The sequence below is a fragment of the Taudactylus pleione genome, unplaced genomic scaffold (assembly GCF_031769625.1).
Source record: "Taudactylus pleione unplaced genomic scaffold, aTauple2 ptg000347l, whole genome shotgun sequence".
NCBI lineage: Eukaryota > Metazoa > Chordata > Amphibia > Anura > Myobatrachidae > Taudactylus > Taudactylus pleione.
Window position 1 is genome coordinate 1,526,014 of NW_028284748.1, and position 22,085 is coordinate 1,548,098.

General features: G+C 46.7%; 1 protein-coding gene across 6 annotated transcripts in view; it reads left to right on the plus strand.

The window, feature by feature from the left end:
* MPND (MPN domain containing) overlaps nucleotides 1-22,085 on the plus strand; it is a 149,738-nt gene that overhangs the window by 71,406 nt on the left and 56,247 nt on the right. For all 6 annotated transcript variants that reach the window (XM_088444085.1, XM_088444083.1, XM_088444084.1 and 3 more), the window contains exons 6-11: nucleotides 3,787-3,883; nucleotides 3,954-4,026; nucleotides 4,122-4,198; nucleotides 4,776-4,944; nucleotides 10,832-10,902; nucleotides 10,980-11,069. In XM_088444085.1, coding sequence (XP_088300211.1) covers nucleotides 3,787-3,883; nucleotides 3,954-4,026; nucleotides 4,122-4,198; nucleotides 4,776-4,944; nucleotides 10,832-10,902; nucleotides 10,980-11,069 — 577 coding nt within the window. The remainder of the gene's footprint in view (nucleotides 1-3,786; nucleotides 3,884-3,953; nucleotides 4,027-4,121; nucleotides 4,199-4,775; nucleotides 4,945-10,831; nucleotides 10,903-10,979; nucleotides 11,070-22,085) is intronic.

Sequence of the window (22,085 nt, forward strand, 5' to 3'; positions counted from 1 at the left end):
GTAAAGGAAATATTAAAATGAACAAACACCGTTTTTTTAAATAAAATTTATTTTATCTGCACCTTCACCTGGGGAGCGGCGGCCTTTAAGCTCTTTTTCATAGCCGCCGCCACCCCAGGTCTTCGGCGTCTTTGCCTGGCAGGCTCCAACCCGCCAGGGCTTCGGCGTCTTCACCTAGTGGGCAACAGCCTGTGTCAGCTCTTTTTCATGGCTGCTGCCCACTAGAACCTCCAGCGTCTTCGCCTGGTGGGCGCCAACCCGCCACGGCTTCGGCATCTTCACCTAGTGGGCGGCAGCCTGTGTCAGCTCTTTGTCATGGCTGCCGCCCACTAGGACTTCCAGCGTCTTCGCCTAGTGGGCGGCAGCCTGTGTTAGCTCTTTTGCATCCACCACTCACTAGGACTTCTCACGTCTTCGCCTGGCGGGCGCCAACCCGACTAGTGGGCGGCAGCCTGTGTCAGCTCTTTTGCAAGGCCGCTGCCCACTAGGACTCCAGACGTCTCCGTCTGGTGGGCACCAACCCGCCAGGGCTTCTGCGTATTTTTGCCTGGCGGGCGCCAACCCGCCAGGGCTCTGGCATCTTCTCCTAGTGGGCGGCAGCCTGTGTCAGCTCTTTCTCATGGCTGCCGCCCACTAGGACTTCCAGCGTCTTCATGTGGCGGGCGCCAACCCGCCAGGGCTTCTGTGTTTTCGCCTGGCGGGCTCCAACCCGCCAGGGCTTTGGCATCTTCTCCTAGTGGGCGGCAGCCTGTGTCAGCTCTTTTACATGGCGCCGCCCACTAAGACTTATGGCATCTTCACCTGGCGGGCACCAACCCGCTATGGCTTCGGTGTCTTCGTCTGGCGGGCGCCAACCCGCCAGGGCTTCGGCGTCTACACCTGGGAGGTGGCTGCCACCTCCCCAGGGCTTCTGGTGTCCTTCAGAAGCGCTGGGTCCCTCAGCTGCTGCCTCCGATGATGTAGGGAGCTGTGGAATTTCAAAGATGGCCGCCGCGAGCCAATAACGGCTCGGGACGTCATCGGCGGCTGCACACGGCAGCGGCAGCTGCGGCGCCTGTGCGGTGTCGGCGGATCTGGATCCGAGAGGATTCAATCCCTGCCAGCTATTCTGCCGAGTACAGCAGCGGCGCCCATTTAAAAATGGTGGCCAGTGCCATTTTTGAAATTCAAAATTGGCTCGCGGAGGCCATCTTTGAATTTCAAAAATGGTGCCGCACATCACCGCCGCACAGATGCCGGCGCTGCCTGCACCACTGCCACTGACGCTCGATTGACCACCAACGTGTCCCCGCTTACGCCCGCTGCCATTGCCGGGTTGGTCCCCGCTAATTCCCGCAAACGACGGGCATCTTGGTATACCCAAGTGAAGCCACAGTGAATACACCTGCTGGAGGCTCCTACTGAGGCTGCGCAACAAGTTGAAAAGTCTTATCTATACAATGGTGGATTCTTGAGGTAATAGTTTCAAAACTGTAACTTTCTAATTTACCTGAGCCCCAAAAGGCCCTACCCTGGGACAATAGCTACCTAATAAAACAAACCCCAAGTCTAAATTCGCCCCCTACCCTGAGTTTTGCCTTCCCAAAAACCCCCATAGACTATAGCAAAAGAGTGGTCCTAATTGAGAAAATCTGAAAAAAGTGACAGTTGGACCTTTTAGATTACTCCCAAATCCTCAATTTTTATGTTTTTGCCCTGAAATTTGGCATGCAGCAGCCAGAGACAATCCTACCCGGCCGTGCCAAATTTCAGCTCGGTACCTCCTATAGCTTTTGAAGTGTAGCCCCTTAAACATCATGTCCCCCTCCGGAATTCAATTTTTTTAGATGCAGCTTTAATATAAAGAGCGCGACTGTGCCCATATAATAAGCAGCAAGAGGTGGCACTCAGAGGCTATCAAGTGGTGTAAGTATCAAATTTATTCCAACATCAACGTTTCGAAGACCGTATCCTCGTTATCAGGACAAATATATGTGCAAAAGTGAATAAATAAATACCTGCAGTCCAGAGCCACTGGACCCCACACCACCGTCACGCACACCTCCAGTCAGCGTTCCCCTGGTCCCCCCCTTCCCGCAATGTGCATCTTGCCGGAAGTGACGTAGACCAGAGGGCGCCCGGCGGAGTCACTGAGGCCCCGGAGCACTGTCTCCATTGCAACAAATAAACAAAGCTCATACTGGTGATCAAGTTCAATAAAACATATACATATCCATAAAGGATAAAAGTGCAGGCCTCTAAAGCATAAGTGTTAAAAAGATCTTAAACGTGTGTGACACATTTTATAGATATCAAATATTATCTTCTAGAAGGTGCTAGTTAAATGTTAAGTAGAATCTGATTGATTGCTATGGGCAATATCTCCACTTCTAAAAACTCTCACTTTAGTAAATATACCCCATAGGGGTCTATTTACTAAACAGTGTTAGGAGACAGAGTGAAAAGTGATAAGGTGCCAGCCAATAAGCTCCCAACAGTCATTTTTCAAACACAGCCTGTGAGATGGCTGTTAGGAGCTGATTGGCTGGCACCTTATCACTTTTCACTCTGTCTCCTAACACTGCTTAGTAAATAGACCCCAATGTCTAAACATTACAAGAGGCTATATGAAAAAGCTCTAACCACAAGTAATAGAATACGCTAAAATTCTGCTTCATACAATGTAAAAATTATATCTCAAGTCATGATCCCCTTATAAAAAACAGAAGTAGAGAATAAAGCCATGGTGACAGGTAATTAAGGCTTAATACATAAATAGATATCTTGTAAGAGAAACACTTTGGATGGATAGCTTATATGTATCATTGATGACCAGGAGCAAGTACATCTGCGTACTTAGGAGAGCTGAATGTTGGGGATCTGTTCCATGGGAGGAGTTTGGATGCATAAATGTGGTGGAAAGAGCAGGGCAAAATAGTCGTCACATAGTCTAAGTGGGCACAGGTATGTCAGTGGCAGGATTGGTAATATCAGCAGCAAGAGTTTGCGAAACCTCTCTGAGATATGCAGAGGTGTCATCAGGAGAGGAGAAGTCCTAGTGTGAGGAACCTTTATAAATACACAGCTTGGCATGGTATATTAAGGAGACCTTTCATCCCTCTTTGATAAGTTCGGGAAATATGAATGAAAAAGCCTTACGAGTTCTGAAGAGCTCCACTGAGTAATCTTGAAATAAATAGAATTTATTCCCTTCCCAAAATACAGAACAGGATTTACAGTAGGCAGTCCAGAAAGCAGTCTTATGCGTATAGTTCATGCAGCGAGATGCAGTGAAATAAAGTGTCAATGACTCTCTCAATGACTAGTATAACTGACAAGGAAGGTGTGACCTGAAAATTGCACTAGTGCAGAACCTTTAATTGACTCATTTCTTGGACCCCTGAGTCACCACTTCAAAGTCTCTGTCCAGCACCAGTGGTTTTGGGGTCCCCGAAGGGGACAAAAATCTGTCCATAAAGAAGTTGGCTGATAGCTGTGGTTAGTGTGGAGTGCCTGGAGGCAACGGAGCTGCCTTGAAAAGGGATAAAACGCTGAGAACTCTGGGATGGGTCTGTTCACACCATCTAGCCTCTTTACGAAAGAGTAAAAATAGATTTTGTAACTGCTGTGATACAGATGACCTTATTTTAACATCTTAAGTTTACATAGCCTTTCCCATTCAGACACACTGATTTCTGGGACAACAATAAACCTCCAATATCCTAATCATTGCTTTACTTCTTCATGTCTCACTTAGTGGAATCGATCATGTGCATCATGGGAACATTGTCTGTGTTACTGTTCTAGGGACCCACATACCTTGGTTCAACTTACCTCTTTTATGGCTTTGAACAAGTTCCAGCCTTTCCACGTGTCTGTTTGCAGTAATGCTCTCCTGCTGTTGGTGAGTCTTTAGATCTCTTTAGGTTGTTTAAGTCACTTTCTAATAATGTAAATACATCCCTCTCACTTAGGATTTCCACAGCCATCTGACACGCAGTGAAGTAGTGGGCTATCTTGGGGGGCGCTGGGATACCAACAGCCAGTGTAAGAAGACTTCTCTTTTGTGCCTGTGGTTTAATGTCATGGTAATTTGTCTCCTTGTCTTATTGTTAGGTCAAACTCTGTTAATCTCTCTGCAGTATTGACGGTGCTACGTGCCTTTCCCTGCCGTTCCCGTTTAAGAGACACAGAGATGGCTGCAGCAGTAGAAGAGGAGGTGACTTTTAGGGATTGGGTAGTAGTTATTTGACATAGGAAGAATACATTATCGCACCTACCACAGAAATTAGGATTGTAATACTAATTATTATAGCTAGGACTATTTTATTATTTTTGTACACTTTGCTTCCCCTCATTATGGGCACATCTCTATGAAACCATATTACTGCATAAACTAGAAGTCATATGCAGAGTTCTCCTACCTGAAAGGGCATTTTGCAGTAGTCCCAAATCACTATCCTGATTGGATGCTGGTAATAACACAAAGGGGGACATGTACTAAACTCTGGAAAGTGATAAACTACCAGCCACTCAGCTCCGAGCGGTCATGTTACAGGCTGTGTTTGAAAAATTACAGTTAGGAGCTGATTGGTTGGTACTTCATCGTCCTCCACTTTATCACTTTCCAGAGCTTAGTACATCTGCCTCAAAATGTTATATTTCTTAAGATCTTACTGTACAAGGCTGGGTAAATTGTTTATTGTGCAAAATATTTTTGCAGGTTTTTTTTTAAATTTTAATAGACTAATCTGTATTTTTTTTTCCTCATTCATCTTCATCCTATTTCCAATCAGATCTGTCATAATCTCTTCGTGCGTGGTCTTTGTTTGGTAGGCTGGTACCACAGTCATCCCTTTAGTCCCGCTTTGCCATCTCTGCAAGACATTGAAGCCCAAATGGATTATCAGCTAAAACTGCAGGGTTCAGACAACAGTTTCCAGCCATGTTTGGGTCTGATATGCGGTGAGACATTGCTTTCCCTGTTTCTGCTAATGAATGCACACATATGTGGATACATTGCGGACCTAATTCAGAGTAATGACTATAGTCCTGATTCAGCAAGGATCAATAGTGATTTTTGCAGAGGCTACGCAGACCCAGAGCACATTGATTGACAGGAAGTGCAGTTTGTGGGTGGTGACGGGGGGGATGGTCAGGGGAACACAGTCGTGCCAGTTCGTTGCAACACTGCAATACCATACGCAGTCTGAGGCCTCATAGCATGTGGCTGTGATACCGCGCTATTTGTTTTATATACGAGCAGCTCTATTAGAAATTAAATGGTGTTGCAAGGTTTATAGAGCGCTGATTGTATCAGATGGAACTGATACTTTGTATAATGTGAATGTATCTATGCATGGACAGGAAAATAGTATGGAGCGCAATACCTGTGAAAAAAATATGATTAGTTAGATGTTTATATTTATAGACGATTTGGGCAGTTAATAAAGTCATTAAGGGGGTTCCATGAGTTGCCAATTGTGTGCCTCTGCGGCAGGGACTCTGATCTATCCCTATTGCTGCCTACCTTCCAGAGATTCAGCGCACAGCTCCAGCTGCTTCCCTCCTGTATAAGCCTCTCTACTACCATAAGAAGAGGTACAAGAGGTGGAAAGAACAAGAAGAGAAGAGAAATAGACAACACCTCTGAACAAAAGAATGAAGGAATCTACAATCTCAGTAGCAAAGTACTCACAGAACATCAAATCAAACTTCTTCAAAAAGGACTCAAATTTTCACCTCATTCAAATGCTAACCCCTTTGACCTATACATAGACACTAAAAAATGTATACGGAATTTGCAAAAAAAAAATATTTGCAAAGAAAGAAGAAAAAAACTGAAGTGGAAACACTGGATAATTTTATCCACAGTGACTTCAAACCAAATTCCACGTTTTTTCCGGCATATATCAAAGGCCCGCACATAGAGACATTCCAAAGGCTTGTTGAAAATGATATTATGAAAATTACAGGAAAAGAAAAAAAAATACAATCTCACGAAGGATGAGACACAAGCCCTTAAAGAATTGAAAAATGATGATCCCATTATATTGAAACCAGCAGATAAAGGAGGAGGATTGGTGATCATGAACAAAACACAATATGAAACAGAAGTTGAAAACCTACTCTCAGACAACCTCACATACATTAAACTTGATGGGGATCCTACAATAAAGTATCAACAAGAACTGAAACAATTACTGGAGGAAGGACTGCAGATAGGCATACTGACAAAAAGAGTTCAACTTTATATATACAGAACATCCGAAGATACCCACCTTCTACCAGCTGCCAAAACTAGATAAAAATCCGCTCAAACCCCCAGGTCGCCCTATTGTGTCAGGAATAGGATCATTATCCTCAAACCTATCAAAATACCTAGATTCATATTTACAAAGTTTGGTACAAAAACAAAAGAGTTATCTTAAAGACACAATACACACATACTAAAATATTTAGAAGAAATTAAATGGGAAGAGAACTATCTACTATGCGCCAGCGACGTCAAGTCATTATATACATGTATAGCTCACGAGAAAGGATGTGAGGCAACAAGATCGTTTTTAACAAATGAATCCCAGTTGCCAAATGCTGAAATCAACTTTATAATGGCTTGTATCTAATACATTTTAACCCATAACTATTTCTGGGATCAAGGAACGTTCTACAACCAGAAGAAGGGAACAGAAATGGGCTGTTCTTTCGCACCTAGTTTTGCAAATTTATTTGTGGCTAGGTGGGAGGAAGATAATATCTGGAGTACTAACCCATTTTCAAGACACATTACCTGCTGGAAAAGATATATGGATGACCTATTTTTCATATGGAACGGTCCGCAGAATTTACTACAGGACTTCTTCAAGTACATGAATGCCAGTACGTTTGGACTAGAGTTTACATCCTTAGCCAGCAGAGAAATGGTCATATACCTGGATCTGGAAATATACTTATGGCATAACAAAATCCACACGAGAAATCACCTAAAAAAAGTAAGCGAAAACAATATGCTCCCCCAAACTAGCAACCATCACAAACAATGGCTTCAGAACATCCCAGGGGGACAATTTAGGAGACTTGGGCGCAACTGTACCCAAAAGGAAAATTTTCTTGAACAAAGTAATCAGATGAAGAAAAAGTTTGTACAAAGAGGCTATGACGAAAACAGTATGCAAAAAGAAATAGAAAGAATAACAGATATGGATAGGAAGAAGTTGATAGATTATAAAGAAAAAGAAAATAAGAAAGAACTCAATACAGTGTTTTTCACCCAATATAACAGCCAACATCATGTGTTTGAGAACATACTGAGAAAGCACTGGCATATATTACAGCTGGACACTGAACTGAAACCTACCATACAAGAGAAACCAATTATTATATATAAAAAAGCAAAAAATGTAAAACAAGAGCTGGTAAGAAGCTTCATCAATCCTAAACAAATGAATAAAGAGAGAAAATAAAGGATGCTTCTACTGCCTCAAATGTAAAGCATGTAAAACCACAAACAAAATGACAACAAAACCGACAACAAATTTTATATCAAACGTTACGAAAAGAGAATATCTGTTATGGAAAAGTGTCTCACCAGGAAAACTTATTTTGTAGAGTAGCCTGCCAGGAGGACAGGATAACTTGGCTAGATGAGTTGCCTGCCAGGAGGGCAGGATTTCTTGGCTAGATGAGTTGCCTGCCAGGAGGGTAGGATTTCTTGGCTAGATGAGTTGCCTGCCAGGAGGGCAGGATTTCTTGGCTAGATGAGTTGCCTGCCAGGAGGGCAGGATTTCTTGGCTAGATGAGTTGCCTGCCGGGAGGGCAGGATTTCTTGGCTAGATGAGTTGCCTGCCGGGAGGGCAGGATTTCTTGGCTAGATGAGTTGCCTGCTGGGAGGGCAGGATTTCTTGGCTAGATGAGTTGCCTGCTGGGAGGGCAGGATAACATAGGCTGAAAATAGTTTAGGTGTAAATGTACAGTTTGATTACACACAGTAGGGCTGAGAAAGCTGTAGCTGCTGATTATACAGAGGAAGCACGGACCCAAAGGCTTGGGCCTGCATACACTGAGCACAGCATGTGGATGGTGAAAACAGACAGCAAGCCAACAGCATTCAGAGCAGAGTGGAACAACAGTCTTGAATAATTGAGCTACCTGCTGAAGCCTGAAAGGCAGCGTGGAGGGAGACGGAGAGTGGTAAATAGAAGCAGCGGCTGAAATGTAGACAATCACGGTGGATAGCTGAAACAACCAGACCGAGCTGTAGGAGGAAACTCTATAACCGGCGAGGGGGAATGAATCTGGAAGCTACAAATAGGAGGAGCAGCCAATCAGCAGCATATGGAGTATGAGTCACTCTCTGCAGCATCCCCGGTGCTTGGTAATCAGCGGAACCGGATTCTGAGTCAGTGTAGGTCCCGAGCCGGTGGGAAACAAGCCGCTGCCACGGCTTGTGACAATATCAAATTAAAAATAGAATTACATGTGAAATGGAATGCATTATATACATGATAGAATGCACATGTGGATATCAGTATATCGGACAAACTAAAACGAAACTAAAAACGAGAATTAGTGAGCACATATATAATATTAAAAGAAGATTACAGACACACAGTGTATCAAAACACTTCTTGGATTGCCATGATAAAAACCCTGAACAAATGAACTTTGTAGGAAACCAAAAATTTAATAATAACTCGGGAGGGTTGGAGATATAGTGGAAAATCTAAAAAGAAAGGAAACTGAATATATATTTAATATGCAAATTCTACATCCTAAAGAATTAAACATAGATATAGAGATTAATGCATTTCTGTAAATTATCTTTTTTAGATAATTTAAAACTAACTTTATATTTTAAAACAAATATTTATTTGAGGACATATCTTAATAATTTTTACTTTTAATTATTAGCGCAATACCTAAATTTTAACAAAAAATACCTATCAAAAATATTTTATTTACACATTAAAGCACCTTAAAAGAATCGTTGAAGGAATGACATGTGGTTACCACTATTTTTAACCAGGAAGTTACATCACTTCCCATTTTTAATGACTAATTGAAATATAGTTTTAAACCTATATAAAGAGAAACACAGACAAAGCACCTTTATCCTTGAAAAAGGGCATACAGCCTGAAACGCGTTGGAGAAACTATACAGAACATCCACATGGACACCGCGGCATCAACATCTCAGCGGTCACCGCGACCCTCACGAATACTGGAGGCGCGATAGCGGAGAAGAGAGGCTTATACAGGAGGGAAGCAGCTGGAGCTGTGTGCTGAATCTCTGGAAGATAGGCAGCAATAGGGATAGATCAGAGTCCCTGCCGCAGAGGCACACAATTGGCAACTCATGGAACCCCCTTAATGACTTTATTAACTGCCCAAATCGTCTATAAATATAAACATCTAACTAATCATATTTTTTTCACAGGTATTGCGCTCCATACTATTTTCTTGTCCATACATAGATACATTCACATTATACAAAGTATCAGTTCCATCTGATACAATCAGCGCTCATAGCATGTGCTGAAGTTAGCAATTCCTGAGTGAGGTCTGACCTGTCATAACTGTGCGTATGGGTCCGATGTTACCGATTTTTTTGCCATATTGCCCAAGTATACGGATGTGTGTAAGGGGAAGTGGGCGTGCTTATGTTAGGCTGTGTTCGCAATGCGATTGCAAACATTTGCATTTCACCGCTAATATTAGCAACTGCGGTGCGTGCTTTCTAGCAGAATAGCGATCCTTGCTGAATCAGGCCCTCTGTTCACGGAGTTGAGGGATTTATTGCTACTGGGCATGTTCGCAAAATCCCAAAAACTTCTATGGCGCATATGTTACACATAGTATACGCCAGAGGTTTCTAAACGCGGTTCTCAAGGCACCCCAACAGTTCCGATTTTTTTAGAGATATCCATGGTTGAGCACAGGTGGTTAGATTAAATTGGCTGAGCTACTAATTAAATCAGCTCTGGTCAAGCATGTCTTTCCTTAAAACCTGGACTCAATTATACAAGTAGTAATTCACAATGGCGCTTATCACAACAAAGATCAGAGTTCAAAAGAAGGCTCTTACTTTTATAGTCATTAAGCCTTTTTCTTCTCCCTTTTGAAGAAAACAAAGAAAGACCTCCTGAATAAAAGGGAGAAGAAAAAGGCTTAATGACTATAAAAGTAAGAGCCTTCTTTTGAACTCTGATCTTTGTTGTGAATTACTACTTTTATATTTGAATTTGGAAGAGGATAAGTGTGAAGGCTCCTCATTTGTACATTCATAGGCAGCTGTCAAGATCTTCAGATTTCAAATTGTTATATCTTTTAAAACCTGGAGTGCCTTGAGGAATGAGTTTGGGAACCTCTGGTATACGCACAAAGACGCTGTTGCGATTGAGACATGTTCTCATAGATGTCTTGGGAAAATGCTGGGTATTCCTGAGCTGTGACTGGGAGGTGGCTAACAGATGCACGGAGATGCATCTTATGGTTGTGTGATCAGAGTCGTGGGCGTGTCACTAGAGTGTTTGCATACTTGGACGCTCAATTGTTCACTTTGAAGGCCATAGACAGTAAATATACACCTGCCATAGGGCCGATGCAATTTTCGATGGTATGACGGAAGGTGATGTCTAAATACACACCAGGAGGTATTACAGCGTTTGCGGACACTGAAAGTTGGTGTCTCAGTCTGTGCACATTCATACACATGGATGTACACCAGGGAAGGACTTTGTAGCAGCATTAGTATAAAGTTGTAGACGGGCGATCGCTTCTACGTCTATCTCTGAACCAGGCCCTGTGTCAGGAACAGCTTTTCACTAATTGAGCTTTATTGTCTGTGTGTTAGGACCATATCTCCAAGGAAACCAGAGAATTCAGTCCACTATCTGTCCCTTCTGGGTCATGCCTCCTGCTGAGGTTAGTAACATACCTCAAAGTAGTGTCTTTACATGTTACCAATTAGTTGTTTTACACATTACAACTTTCTTTTCCAGCATCGACCAAATGATTATGGAATTCCTATGGAGGTGGAAGTGACTTACGTACAGGACAGCTTTTTAACCAATGACATCCTGCACGACATGGTAAATACTCCAAGTCACTTTTTCTAAAAGGGAAATTGTCAAAGTATTGCTGTTACATTAATTTCATTGAAGTACTCCATGGAAACCATAACTTATGGGATAATTGCTTAGATAGCTGAGCAGAGAAAACCCCATAAAGGTGTATAGTGTGACTCCTCCTTCCATTAATTATATTGGGAATCTTCCCAAGCTGTCTTACATAACAAACAATATGCAAATTCATTTTATTGAATAATTGTTTGTAGGATTTGTGTGAGTATTATCAGATGATATCACATCCAGATGATGTCTGGTAAAGGTATGAAGATATGACCGCTCTGCTGCCTTGTTGAGGCCTGAGCTCTGCATACGCAGGAGGTTGCCATCATCCTTGTAGAAGCACCTTTATTACTTATGGCACCTCATGTCTGCTCCCCATGTATGCCTATATATCCTTGGGTCTTCCTGAATTATTTAGTTCTGGACAGGTTCTTAGAATTTCCTGACAAGATCCAGCATATGTAATTGGATGGTTGGCTGGTTGCGGACAAAGAGCATGATTTCCTGATTTATATGAAAAGTAGAAGCTAGTCTTATGCTGGACATACACTATACAATTAGATGTCAGGCATCTGTGCAATCTGGCTGGTTGGAATGAAAATCTGGTAATGTATGGGAGCAAATGACAACCGTCCATTTGCTCACAAACACTGGAAAACAGACAAAAATGGTAATTCACTTTTATGGTTCATTTATTTGTTCAGAGAACATGTGAATGACTTTAGAGAAATATGTTGCAAAGGCTCAAAAAAGGGACAAGCTTAAAACCCCAAGGAGCGACAAAAGGCTTAATACAATACCGAATTCCCTCTACTGCTTGAAAAAAAATGTAGAATAAATTCACAGGTGGCCAATTTGTTTGTCTAGGCACCTGCATTTTCAGCGTATTGACAGCAATACCCACGTCTACTCCATCGTATAGAAAAGCCAAAAGCTGTTAAATCTGAAATATGTAATATTTGCACCACAGACTTAATGTCTACCCAATCCCTATACTTATAAGATAAAGAAGTTTGTCAGAGATTCATTGTATCTTGGCAATGACTGCTTTCCATGACGTCAAATAGAGCCGTAGAGTGGTTTTGGACTCTAAATTTGCCCCTGGTGCAGAAGATCTGACTGAATTGACAGAGGCCAAGGCTGTTACAGATGCATTCTCCGAGCCACTGCAAACCAAAGATGGCATGGCTAAAATGGAAGCACTGCTATGACATCTACTGATTTTCTTTTCTTGATCTCCTGTAGCTTTCTGGTAATGAGAGCAAATAAAGGGAACATATATATTTGAAAATTGTATGAGATTGACAGAGCATCCATTCAGTTTGCTCTGGTGCCCTTGTGATTCGGATAAAACAAAGCTAACTTGGTTTTTCAATATGTTGCATATTTCAGTACTTACAATTGAAAAAACTCTTGTGTATAGCCCATTTTCCTGGATGGACCTGATATTGACTGAGATAATATATTTTTATTATTTTTGCTTGCTATGTGAATTGCAGCAAGAGATATCTTCTGCCAATGGCATAATTGTTGAAATTTCTGCCAAGCAACTAAGACCTGCTATTGAAAAATATCCTGAGATGTTTGTGTTGAGTAGTTGAAAGTTCAGAATTGCATGATATCATGCCTTCATTTCCAGGATGTTCGCATGTAGTAATATATCCCTCTGGATTAAGTATTCTTATACCACTACTTTAAGTTGATGAGATCCCCAAGCTTTGAAGCTGGAGTCTGTGGTGAGCACATTTTGGTTTTAGCATGCCACCATCCAATGAATTTTCATTGTGATATTATAAGCCTGATTACTTGATCTAGAGAAGATGGATTGTGATTCCACTGATTGAATGTGTAGTTGAAACTTTTGCATATGCCACCTTTCCCAATGGAGGTGATCTATACTTGAGAAAGATGGAGAACATACCTTATGGTCACCATTTGCTGAGTCTGAAGCTATGCTAGAGGTCTTCTGACAGAGACTTTGTGTCATTGCTGTATCTGACCGTACCCCTAAGAACTGTAGCTGTTGAGAAGTCAGCAGATGGATTTTCACTATATTGATTATCATGTTCCTATAGGAACACCTGTTATGTGTCTGGCAACAGATTTGATTTTCTTATTAAAAAAGTTTGACCAGAAAAGACCATACATGATTCTTTGTTTCATGAGAGCAGCCATAAAAGCTATAAGCAATTTTGTGCATTTCCTTGGATAAGTGGATAGTCTGTGAACTGGAAATGGTGATCCACCATAAAGAATCAGAGAAACTTCTGATGAGCTACAACAAGAATGCGGTGATAAACATTTTGTAGATCTGTTGAGTTAAGGAAGCCTCTCTTGTCTGGAAGATGTGCATAACTGACTCCATGTATAAATTAATTGATTGAATTACCTAAGATTGAAAATTGTTAATCTCGAAGCTTTTTCAACCACAAAAAGCTTAGAAAAGAAGCCAGTGCCGCTCTGTCAAAGTAACAGAAGAAATTATTCCTCCTATAGTCTGTAAACTCGGTTGTACTGCATCCATATCCACTGTAGAGGATCAAATTCTGCTTTTCTCTATATTCCATATCTTGTGTTTGTTTGAAGATTTTAGAGAATCCATTGATTTTGAGTGGTGAGCATGCAAGTCCCCATACTCTTTAAATGCCTGCCACCCACAGGATTCCATGCAAGCTGGTCTAGAGAAGGTCATAGTTAGACCATTGGCATTGGTTTATCGTCTTTGTTTCTGCGATAATAAAAAGAGTTGCTTAAATTTAGACCCACCAAAGTGGCAAAAATATTGTTTCCCTGACGGCAGCACCATGCTTCTCTGAAATGTGGCCAAGAGGTAGATTCAGAGCCGGATTAAGGGGGGGCATAGGGGGCGAGTACCCCTGGGCCCCCCTCTCTCAAGGGGCCCCCAGGCCAGAGCTGCTTTTTTTTTTTTCATTTTAAATATGGCCACAGACTCCTGCCTATTGCTTCAGGAGTCTGTCAGTCACTTTACTGATGAGGATAAGTCAGTGGGGAGCATTACAGCGGGGTCAGGAAGTCACGTGAGTCAGCCCAGCTGTGCGCACCCACACAGAGGAAGCAGGGAGAAGAGAGACTTGCTGCTAATGGGGACAGACAGAGACTCCCTATGTGCTGCTGATGGGGACAGATCAAGACTCCCTATGTGCTGCTGATGGGGACATACAGAGACTCCCGAGTCTCAGCAGCTGTCGCCTGTCATGAGAAAATTAGGATCTGCAGAACACACTTTAACCTGCTGTAAGTTTGGTCTCTTTGCTGTGTTGCAGCTCCCTATGTGCTGCTTCTGCTATTTCTCTGACTGAGGAGTATGGCTGAACAGAGCTGCAACTACCTGTGTGGCCCAGGCTGGGGCCCCTATGAGAAAGTAGCCAGTTCCTCCTAGTATTCCCAGTCACATCTCACATCTGCACCACTTGGATGCCTGGTTAGACACTGTGGCACTCACACAGGTAAATACTTGTACAATTTAATTTACATTTTTAATATTCATTTTTGTACTTCAGTGTCCATAGGGGGTCCACAGGGTTAACCTTGGGGTATAGGTTGGGAACCAAATCCGGGCACCACGCACTTAAAGCTTTTAGCTCCCAGGATGCACTTGGGTCCACTCTCCCTATAACCCCACCCCCAAGCCAGAGGCACCTTAGTTTAAGTTGGTGCCCGGCCGGAGACGGGTCACCATTTAGTGCAGTGGGGGCTGATTAGCAGCCCCTAAGCTTTATTTTTTTTTCTAAGGACAAAGTTTTATTTTTACTTTGGACTCTTCAGAGTGGCAGCGTCGGACTGTCCATAGGACGTCTAAGCTGCCACTCCGTCACCATGCTGGCGCTGAGACGCCAGTACAGATCTGGGGATCTCAGCGGGACCCCATAGTCTGTACTAGCCGGACTCTGCGGGCGCCCAGGACTGCTGCCGGATCCACGGGGAGCAGATAAGGCGCAGGTCACCGCTTGCGGTGATCCGCGCATTTGAAATGCAGTCCTGTGCCTCCGGTCTCTGGGGACAGACCGGAGGCGCCGGCAGTGTGTCCACTAGATCATCAGGGACTTAGCGATCGGCGCAGGGAGCCGGCGTCCCGGGGGTTAATAGCCGGCCAGGGGAGGCAGCCTTCCCTGTTAGAGCGGCTCCTCCCCTCAGCTCAGCGCACCTTTCAGTATCCATAGTCTGGCGTCGCTGAGCTGCTTCCTCCGTGGGCCACGCTTCTTCTGAGGTCTCCAGCGCAAATTTCTCTGTGGTGCAGCAGAAATCTCCGGAGATGGCAGTTGGTCCAGTCCCCCTGCGTACCTCACCATCAGGTCAGTGTATACAGCGCTGTAGCCTTCCCAGACACTGAATCTGGGTAAGTTGAATGCAGTGACATAGTGCAGTATATTGTATGACATGTTTATGTATATATATATATATATATATATATTTCTGCATGGTATGTGACTTATGCTAGTGCTGACTGTCTGTTCTTTATTCTCACCTGTCAGTGTATATCTATCCCTTTCTACTTCAGGGTCCATAGGGTATCCACAGGATACCTTGGGGGTATAGGTGTGACGTCAGTCGCTGGGCACCATAGAGTTAAGCTTTTCAGCCTCCCAGGATGCACTAGGGTCCCCCTCCTATACCCCGCCCCCGAGCCAAGGCACCTCAGTTTAGTTTGGTGCCCGGCCGGCGTCGGGTGCACCTGTCGGAGTGGGGGCTAGAAGAGCCCCTGAAGCTTTCTTCAGTGCAGCTGTGGCTGCACATCTGGATGTACAGCATGGACAGTCAGTCCTGACGTCCATGCTATCTTCCCTACACCCCCGCCGGTACCAGAACGCCGGTACCGATCCGGGGATGCTGGTGAGCATCTGGGGTCACAGCTAGCGGTGACCCCAGATGTTCCGGACCATGGCCGGATCCAAGGGGGACAAAGGTAAGCAGCGGGGTCCCGCGGTGGGTCCCCGCTGGTCACATGGTTCTAAGTCCCCAGGCAGGGGGCTCCCTGGGGACTGGCTGCAGCGTGGAGCCAGGCGACCAACCTGCGCTTTCCACTACCCCCTGGGACAGCGGACCGCAGCAGAGCGGTAGCGCTGCGGCGTCCCAGGGGTTAAATGCATGCCAGGGGAGCGCGCCTTCCCTGTCTCACAGCCGGCGCCTTCCCCGCTGCACACAGCCCTCTCTGCATGCTGCCGACTGGTCCTGTGGCAGCGCTCCTCCCCCAGGCCAGCCTCCTCTCTGCTCCTCGGCGGCCATCTTCTCCAGAACGCATGGTGAACGCTGCTGGAAGCGCTGGACGGAAGCATCGTGGTCTGGGTTCCCCCGCATACCTCTCCTCCGCTGTGGCTCAGGTCTGTGTATGCAGCGCTGTGTCCTACCAGGCCCTGTGTCTGTGTAGTTGAGTGATCAGCGCTGTTAGTGCAGGAATTGTTATTTCTCTGCATTGTATGTGACTGTGCTAGCGCTGCCTGTAACTTTTCTTCTCTAAACTGTCAGCTTTATTACTGTCCCTGTTCTTTCTGCTAAAGCCCTTGCGGTGCGGTGCTGCAGGGTGGTCTCTCGCCTATTTAATACTTAATTGGTGAGAGAGGTCACATACGTGGTGCCATCATGTCTGAAAGTGATTTTCCCCTCCGGCTACAGTGTACCACGTGCAAAGTACCGTTAGCGGAGGGGGAGGGTAGCGCGGAGGGCCTTTGCCGGCAGTGTTTGTCCATGGCGCGGCCTATTACGGTTACAGCACCGGTACAGGAGCCGCCCTGGGCTTGTTTCGCTCAGGCGTTAACAGCTTTAGTGGGCCAGTTAGCTCCGCAGCCCGCGTTTACTCCGATGGGTTTGTCCCAGCAGTCTGTGGTGTCGTCACCCATGCAGGGGTTCCCACGACAATTGGTGGTACCCCACAGTCTCCCTATTTCCCCGCTCCCGGGTTCTCAGGAGCCAGCGTGGGTTAACTCCCTGACGAGTTCTGTACAGCACTTGTCGGATGTGTTGCAAGGGGAGTCTGTGATGCGGCCTCATAAAAGGCCGGTGGCGTCTCTGTCTGCTCCTTATGAGGATGACGAAGGGACGTCTGATGATGGGGAGATTCTGGATCCTTACGATCAGGAACCTCTCCATACTAAGGACGCTGATGCTAAGTCCAAAGTATATATTCCTGGACTTATTCGGGCGGTCCGCACAGCCTTGGTGATTGAGGACTAAGTTCCCCCAGCGGCTAAATCTAAGTATGCCTTTTTCAAAGATGTGAAGGGCGATGCCACAGTCTTTCCTCTTTCGGGTCAGTTGGTGGACCATTTAGAGGAGGCGTGGAAACAACCTGGCAAAAGATACCAGCCGCAGAGACGCCTGGCGGTGGCTTATCCGTTCTCGGATAATTATTTTGCTAAGTGGGAATCCCCTCCACAGGTGGATTCTCACGTGACCCGTCTTGTCCGTAGTGCCACATTGCCGATGCTATCCATGTCCTCCCTTAAGGATGCTACGGACCGCAAGGTAGAAATCTGCCTGAAGTCCGCTTATTCCCTTGCAGGGGGGGCAGCACGGCCGGCTATGGCCATTTGCTGGATTGCCAGAGCGATGGAGCGCTGGGCGGATTCATTAGAGGCTTCTTTTGAATCCGACTGTCCGGCCGAACAGGCGGAGTTGATTGGCAATCTCCGTGATTCGGCCACCTACATCAACGAGGCGGCTCTAGACATTAGTACTCTGGTGTCTAGAATTTCTTCAGCAGCGGTAGCTGCTCGTCGCACCTTGTGGCTGCGATCCTGGAAGGCGGACGCAGATTCCAAGAAAGGTCTGGAAGCGTTGCCGTTTACCGGAGAAGTTCTCTTCGGTCCGGATCTGGATAAGATTGCGGCCACGCTGGCGGCAGCCAAATCTGCTTGTCTCCCGTCGGCCGCTGCTCCTTCTGGTTCTGGACCATCATCCTTTCGGTCATCTAGGGCCCAGGGCAGGCCCAAACCACAGTCGTTTCCTCAACAGGCTGGCCCTAAGAAATCGGTCAAGCCCCGGAAGCAGGCATGGAGTACCAGATGTCCGGCCCCCAAGCCAGATGACAAGCCTGCGGCCTGACGGTCCGGGCCTCCCTTTGGGGAATCCCAGGGTGGGAGGCCGCCTGCTACAGTTCGCCCAGTGTTGGTCGACCACTACGACAGACACTTGGGTTCTGGAGGTGGTTTCCCACGGATACGCCCTCTCCTTCCGGCACAGACCCCCGGCTCGATTCTTCACCACGGGTCTACCATCAGACCGGAACAAGGCTACGGAGCTGCGGAAGGTATTGCACACTATGCTCCAGGCTGGAGTTATAGTGCCTGTTCCATTCTCCCAGAGGGGCCAGGGTTTCTATTCAAATCTATTTTTGGTACAGAAACCCAATGGGTCATATCGTCCGATTCTCAACCTCAAAGCACTCAACAAGTCTTTGCGGGTCCCGAAGTTTCGGATGGAGACCCTACGGTCCATCATTCTAGCGCTGGAACCTGGGGACTACATGGTGTCATTGGACATACAGGACGCTTACCTGCATGTCCCTATTCTTTTGCGCCATCAACAGTTCCTCAGGTTTGCAATCCGCAGCGACCACTTCCAGTTTCGGGCGTTACCTTTTGGCCTGGCAACAGCACCACGTGTTTTCACCAAGGTGATGGCGGTCATGGCGGCTTCTCTGCGGCTGCAGGGAGTCCGCATGTTGCCGTATTTGGACGACCTGTTATTGGTGGCAGGATCTCCAGAGCTCCTGTTACGCCACTTGGACCTGACCATTGCACTGCTGCAACGGCACGGCTGGCTAATCAACTGGCAGAAGTCCACTCTAATCCCGTCTCGGAGGATTCTGCATCTTGGAGCCTTATTGGACTCGGGACAGCAAAGGATCTTCGTGACGGAGGACAAGATCTCTGCTTTACAGTCAAGGGTGCGCAGTTGTCTGCACAGCCGCCGGGTGTCCTTACACTCGGCGATGAGGTTACTGGGCTCCATGGTGTCGGTGTTCGACATGGTGGAATACGCCCAGTTTCACTCCAGACCTCTGCAGCACCTGATCCTGTCCAAGTGGAACGGGCTGCCTCAGTCTCTGAAGTCCCGGACGATTGTGCTCACCCCGGAGGTTCACCTGTCCCTTGCGTGGTGGTTACAGACGACCCACCTCAACAAGGGACGTCCGTTCTGGGTTCCAAATTGGGTCCTGTTGACAACGGACGCCAGTCTTAGGGGCTGAGGAGCAGTTTCGGGTCCACACTTGTTCCAGGGCAGGTGGACGCCGACAGAAGCGGAGCTTCCAATAAATATCTTGGAACTCCGTGCGGTCTTCAATGCTCTCCAGCAGGCACAGCGGTTTCTCCAGGGTCGCCCGGTGCAGGTCCAGTCGGACAACGCTACCACCGTGGCCTACATAAACAGGCAAGGAGGAACTCGCAGTCGGGCGGCTCTCGTAGAGGTCTCTCGGATCCTGGTTTGGGCGGAGCGCAATCTTCCGGCCATATCAGCGGTCTTCATCCCGGGAGTGCTAAATTGGGAGGCGGACTTTCTAAGTCGCCAGGACGTTCATCCGGGGGAATGGTCCCTGCACCCGGACGTTTTTCAACTACTGGCGGACAGGTGGGTCTTCCAGAAATCGACCTCATGGCGTCCCGGCACAACAACAAGTTGCCGGTGTACGGGTCTCGCACAAGAGACGAAGGGGCGTCTCTGGTGGATGCTCTGTCCGTCCGGTGGACGTTCCGGTTCGCATACCTGTTCCCTCCGGTCTCCCTTCTTCCACGGGTAATCCGGAAATTCAAACAGGAAGGAGGGTCGCTCCTGTTGATAGCTCCCGCGTGGCCCAGACGGCACTGGTTCTCAGACCTTCAGGGTCTGTCCGTGGACAGTCCTCTGCGGTTGCCGCTATGACCGGACCTTCTGTCTCAGGGTCCTTGCCTTCACCCGGACCTGACTCGGCTGTCTTTGACGGCGTGGCTGTTGAGACGGCCATGCTGAGGTCCCGGGGGTTTTCCAGCTCTGTGGTGCGTACCATGTTACGAGCTCGGAAACAGTCTTCCGCGAGGATATACCGTCGCGGGAGTTTCGTCTGTCTCGGATTCTCGCCTTCCTGCAAGCGGGACTAGATCATGGGCTTCGCCTTGCTTCTTTGAAGGTACAGGTTTCGGCCCTATCTGTCTGGTTTCACCGTAGGATTGCTACAATCCCGGATGTGCGCACCTTTATGCAGGGTGTTCTCCGCATTCAGCCGCCCTTTGTTCCACCTGTGGCGCCTTGGGATTTGGCTGTGGTCCTGAGGGCTCTCCAAGGACCGCCGTTTGAACCACTGGGCTCAGTGGATCTTAAATGGCTAACAGCTAAGACTGTTTTCCTTCTGGCCATTGCTTCAGCCAGACGTGTTTCTGAGTTAGGGGCTCTTTCTTGTAGACCCCCTTTCTTGGTTTTTCATGGGAACAGGGCAGTGCTCCGCACTCGGCCCGAGTTTCTTCCCAAAGTTGTTTCCCAGTTTCATGTTAACGAGGAAATAGTTGCTCCGGCCTTTAACTCACCGGGTCTTTCCGTGGGTGAGGCCTCTTTGGATGTTGTGCGGGCCTTAAGGACTTAGGTTGACCGCACTTCTTCGTTTAGGAAGTCGGACGCTTTGTTTGTCCTCTATGGCTTCCGTAAAAAGGGTTGGCCTGCTTCAAAGCAAACTTTGGCAGCCTGGATCCGTATGGCTATTTCTGAAGCTTATCTTCATGAAGGCCTACCGGTCCCTCCTTCTCTGAAGGCTCATTCCACTAGGTCTGTGGGTCCTTCGTGGGCAGCTCGACGTGGTGCCTCGGCAGTTCAGATCTGCAAGGCTGCTACGTGGTCCTCTGTCCATACCTTCGTGAGGTATTACAGGTTTGACACCTTCACCTCTCAGGATGCTTCCTTCGGGCGGCGGATTCTCCTTTCTGCACAGGAGCGTCCCCACCCTTAAAGGATACTGCTTTGGGACATCCCCAAGGTATCCTGTGGATACCCTATGGACCCTGAAGTAGAAAATATGAGATATGGTAAGAACTTACCTTTGTTATCTCTATTTCTACGAAGTCCATAGGGTTTCACAGGACTCCCGCCCTGTCGCACCTGTGCTGCAGATGGGCTTTGCTCTGGTCACCGGTTTTCCGTCTCCCTCTGGTGAGAATGTGATTCTTGTATGTGTCCAGATCTTTTTTCTCTCTCTTCCTTCTCCTCCTCCGGCCTATGGCTTGATAACTAACTGAGGTGCCTTGGCTCGGGGGCGGGGTATAGGAGGGGGACCCTAGTGCATCCTGGGAGGCTGAAAAGCTTAACTCTATGGTGCCCAGCGACTGACGTCACACCTATACCCCCAAGGTATCCTGTGGAACCCTATGGACTTCGTAGAAATAGAGATAACAAGGGTAAGTTCTTACCATATCTCATATTTTTCTTTACAATCTGCCCTTATACAGCTGTACTTAGGGTGGTTCTAAGACCTCACATGTATATACTCGTTAATATTTGTGAGGTTTGTCACATACTGTTGCGTGCTGCCCGTTGCCATATTTTGGGTGGAACTGTGTGTTGCATACGCTGAAAATGGGTCCCTGCAGCTAATTTTAGCATCAGTCAGGACCAGTATAGCGCTGCTTGATATTTCCGCCAAGCTTGGTCAGATATGTCTGACCAGGAGATAGAGCGTTATACTGCACCCATTTTTACTATGCTGCAAGCCATGTGCTGCAGGTGTTAGTGCAGAGGATTTAACTCAAAGGGTTCTGTATGTGGCGTCATCTGGTGCCGGCCCCTTTCACGACCCCCTTGGGCGGTTTGTTTTCTCGAGATACTCTCAATTGCGGATCGCTGGGCGGGCCCCATTGTTGTACCTCACCTGGGGGTTACTTCACCATACTGCCCTTTTCATCTCAGGGTATCTTGCAGTTTCTTGCACTCTTCCCCTGTGGCACAGACTACCGCTCCCTGCAGGGTTTTTTCGCAGTATATGAATTAGCCCTGGTGCCA